Source organism: Gymnodraco acuticeps, unplaced genomic scaffold (assembly GCF_902827175.1).
Source record: "Gymnodraco acuticeps unplaced genomic scaffold, fGymAcu1.1, whole genome shotgun sequence".
In the NCBI taxonomy this organism is placed as follows: Eukaryota; Metazoa; Chordata; class Actinopteri; order Perciformes; family Bathydraconidae; genus Gymnodraco; species Gymnodraco acuticeps.
The window spans coordinates 52501-55891 of NW_022989804.1; the positions used below are offsets into that span (position 1 = coordinate 52501).

The following is a 3391-nucleotide window of genomic DNA, read 5'->3' on the forward strand; positions in this document are numbered from 1 at the left end:
GGTCAATACTTAAAGAGCAGGTGAGGTCAATACTTAAAGAGCAGGTGAGGTCAATACTTAACGAGCAAGTGAGGTCAATACTTAAAGAGCAGGTGAGGTCAATACTTAACGAGCAGGTGAGGTCAATACTTAAAGAGCAGGTGAGGTCAATACTTAACGAGCAGGTGAGGTCAATACTTAAAGAGCAGGTGAGGTCAATACTTAACGAGCAGCTGAGGTCAATACTTAACGAGCAGGTGAGGTCAATACTTAAAGAGCAGGTGAGGTCAATACTTAACGAGCAGCTGAGGTCAATACTTAACGAGCAAGTGAGGTCAATACTTAAAGAGCAGCTGAGGTCAATACTTAAAGAGCAGGTGAGGTCAATACTTAAAGAGCAGGTGAGGTCAATACTTAAAGAGCAGGTGAGGTCAATACTTAAAGAGCAGGTGAGGTCAATACTTAAAGAGCAGGTGAGGTCAATACTTAACGAGCAGGTGTGGTCAATACTTAACGAGCAGCTGAGGTCAATACTTAACGAGCAGGTGAGGTCAATACTTAAAGAGCAGGTGAGGTCAATACTTAACGAGCAGCTGAGGTCAATACTTAACGAGCAAGTGAGGTCAATACTTAAAGAGCAGCTGAGGTCAATACTTAAAGAGCAGGTGAGGTCAATACTTAAAGAGCAGGTGAGGTCAATACTTAAAGAGCAGGTGAGGTCAATACTTAAAGAGCAGGTGAGGTCAATACTTAAAGAGCAGCTGAGGTCAATACTTAAAGAGCAGGTGAGGTCAATACTTAAAGAGCAGGTGAGGTCAATACTTAAAGAGCAGGTGAGGTCAATACTTAAAGAGCAGGTGAGGTCAATACTTAACGAGCAGGTGAGGTCAATACTTAACGAGCAGGTGAGGTCAATACTTAACGAGCAGGTGAGGTCAATACTTAAAGAGCAGGTGAGGTCAATACTTAACGAGCAGGTGAGGTCAATACTTAAAGAGCAGGTGAGGGTCAATACTTAACGAGCAGGTGAGGTCAATACTTAACGAGCAGGTGAGGTCAATACTTAACGAGCAGCTGAGGTCAATACTTAATGAGCAGGTGAGGTCAATACTTAAAGAGCAGGTGAGGTCAATACTTAACGAGCAGCTGAGGTCAATACTTAACGAGCAGGTGAGGTCAATACTTAACGAGCAGGTGAGGTCAATACTTAACGAGCAGCTGAGGTCAATACTTAACGAGCAGCTGAGGTCAATACTTAACGAGCAGCTGAGTGAGAGAGTGTGTGTGTGTGTGTGTGTGCGTGTGTGTGTGTGTGTGTGTGGTCTAGCATTACTATACTTGTGGGGACCTAAATCTGTTTACATAGTCACGTGTGGGGACTGGCCTCCCTTATGGGGACAAATTGGAGGTCCCCATAAGGGGAATCATTAATTTTAGGGTGAAGACTTGGTAAGGTTTAGGGTAAGGGTTAGGGTTAGGCATGTGTTGGTTATGGTTAAGGTTAGGATAAGTCTCCAGTAAATGCATGTAAGTCAATGTAATGTCCCCTGAAGTGATGTATACATGTATGTGTATGTGTGTGTGTGTGTGTGTGTGTGTGTGTGTGTGTGTGTGTGTGCTCACCCTGTTGACAGTCTCTTTGATCACAGGAACTGGAAGGTGAGGTAGAGACGTCTGATAGCTGTAGAGCAGAGGCTTTCCTGCTGGATAACAGCCTGAGGAGAGTCTGAGAGAAACAAGAACGTTGTGACATCAATACATAACACTAGCGCTCCTATTGGCTAGCGCTCCAACACATTGTACGTGATAGGCTAAAGGGGCGGGACATCTCTAAGCTGGTCGACCAATCACAACAGAGCCGGCCAGCTGACCAATCAGAGCAGACTGGGCTTTTAATATAAGTTGTTAGAAATTGGAACAGAAATACAAATATGTTAGTGCAGTCTATGTGAAGTTAAAGGTTTGGAATAGGCAGCATTGTGCAGAATATACAGATATGCAAGGTTTATATAACTGTATTACTTATAGAGACACTTAAAAGTAATAAAGATATATGACGGACGCTGCATCGATGTTCACGTGTGTTTTATTTTTAAAAATTGGGAAAAAGTTGATTTAAAAACGTGTGATACTTGAATGCAGGGCTTTCTGTGTGTGTGTGTGTGTGTGTGTGTGTGTGTGTGTGTGTGTGTGTGTGTGTGTGTGGCCTAGCATTACTTTACTTGTGGGGACCTACATCTGTTTACACAGTCACGGGTGGGGACTCGCCTCCCTTATGGGGACAAATTGGAGGTCCCCATGAGGGGAATCATTAATTTTGGGTGTGTGTGTGTGTGTGTGTGTGTGGGGGGGGGGGGTCTCACCACCCAGATCTTGGTGGTGTTGGAGACTCGTCCGTGCTGCTCGAACATCCACTGATGGTATGAGAGCAGCAGCTTGAGACAGAACCTGAGAGCCAGGATGAGGCTGAGCCAGAGCAGCGTGCTGAAGAGCAGCGCCGACAGCATGGTCTGACCCTGAGAGCTGAGGGACACGTGGAGGCTGGAACACACAGGAACACACAGGAACGTTAGATTACATTTAATACCGTATCAACCCGAAGACAAAACTAATTCAGAGAAAGAGGGGTCGTCTTATATTCGGGGTCTAGACTTTTTGATGTCACAAGAACAGATGACGCCAAACGATTGTTCCCAAGAGAGACAACTGTCTTAACAATTTGGGTAAGGAAGCACCACCAACGAAAAACCAATGGGTAGTGATCGTGGAAGAAATATTTGTGATGGAAAAAACTATAAATTGAGATTGCAAGAAACACAACAACAGAAAGTGGTTAAAATAGACTCTCTACAAAACAAAGACCTTTGACTGGAACATAGCTAATCGTCACATGTATCATCAAGAGTATAATAACATGAAGCCTTTTACTTATTTATGTTGCATTGCCTTGCTGGCCTTTTGTAACATGATTGTTATGTTGTTGTAATGCAGTGCTTCTCAAAGTGTGATGGGCGCTAATGGACCACTGGTGGTCCATTAGCGCCCCTAGTGGTCCGTGAGTATATTGGTAAAATTCACATTTGAAATTAATTAATTAAAGTTTTCCGCACTCTCGCGGGAATATCTCCGCAATGGAGCGAGCTTAAGTTTCACTTTCAATTGCATGCTATAGCCCGATCAACACCTTCATCACACATGTTGCCACTTGTTTGTACCATTTTCAGGCGATTTGTAAAAAACAATGTGTTTTTGGATATTTGTGGAGTTAAGTGGTCCGCGAGTGTTTTTTTATTGGTTAAGTGTCCTTGGTATGAAAAGTTGAGAAACACTGTTGTAATGTGACAATAAATATTTAAATTACACTCAGAGACACGTGGAGGCTGAAAACACACAGAAAATATTACGTTAGATT

General features: G+C 43.3%; 1 protein-coding gene across 1 annotated transcript in view; it reads right to left on the reverse strand.

Annotated features, from left to right (window-relative positions):
- Positions 1-2520, reverse strand: part of LOC117553522 (carnitine O-palmitoyltransferase 1, liver isoform-like) — a gene marked incomplete at both ends in the record, with an annotated part of 50773 nt that extends 48253 nt beyond the window's left edge. Inside the window, 3 exon segments of the mRNA XM_034227505.1 lie at positions 1603-1677; positions 1679-1705; positions 2343-2520. Coding sequence (XP_034083396.1) covers positions 1603-1677; positions 1679-1705; positions 2343-2520 — 280 coding nt within the window.
- Between the last annotated feature and the right edge of the window lie 871 nt (positions 2521-3391).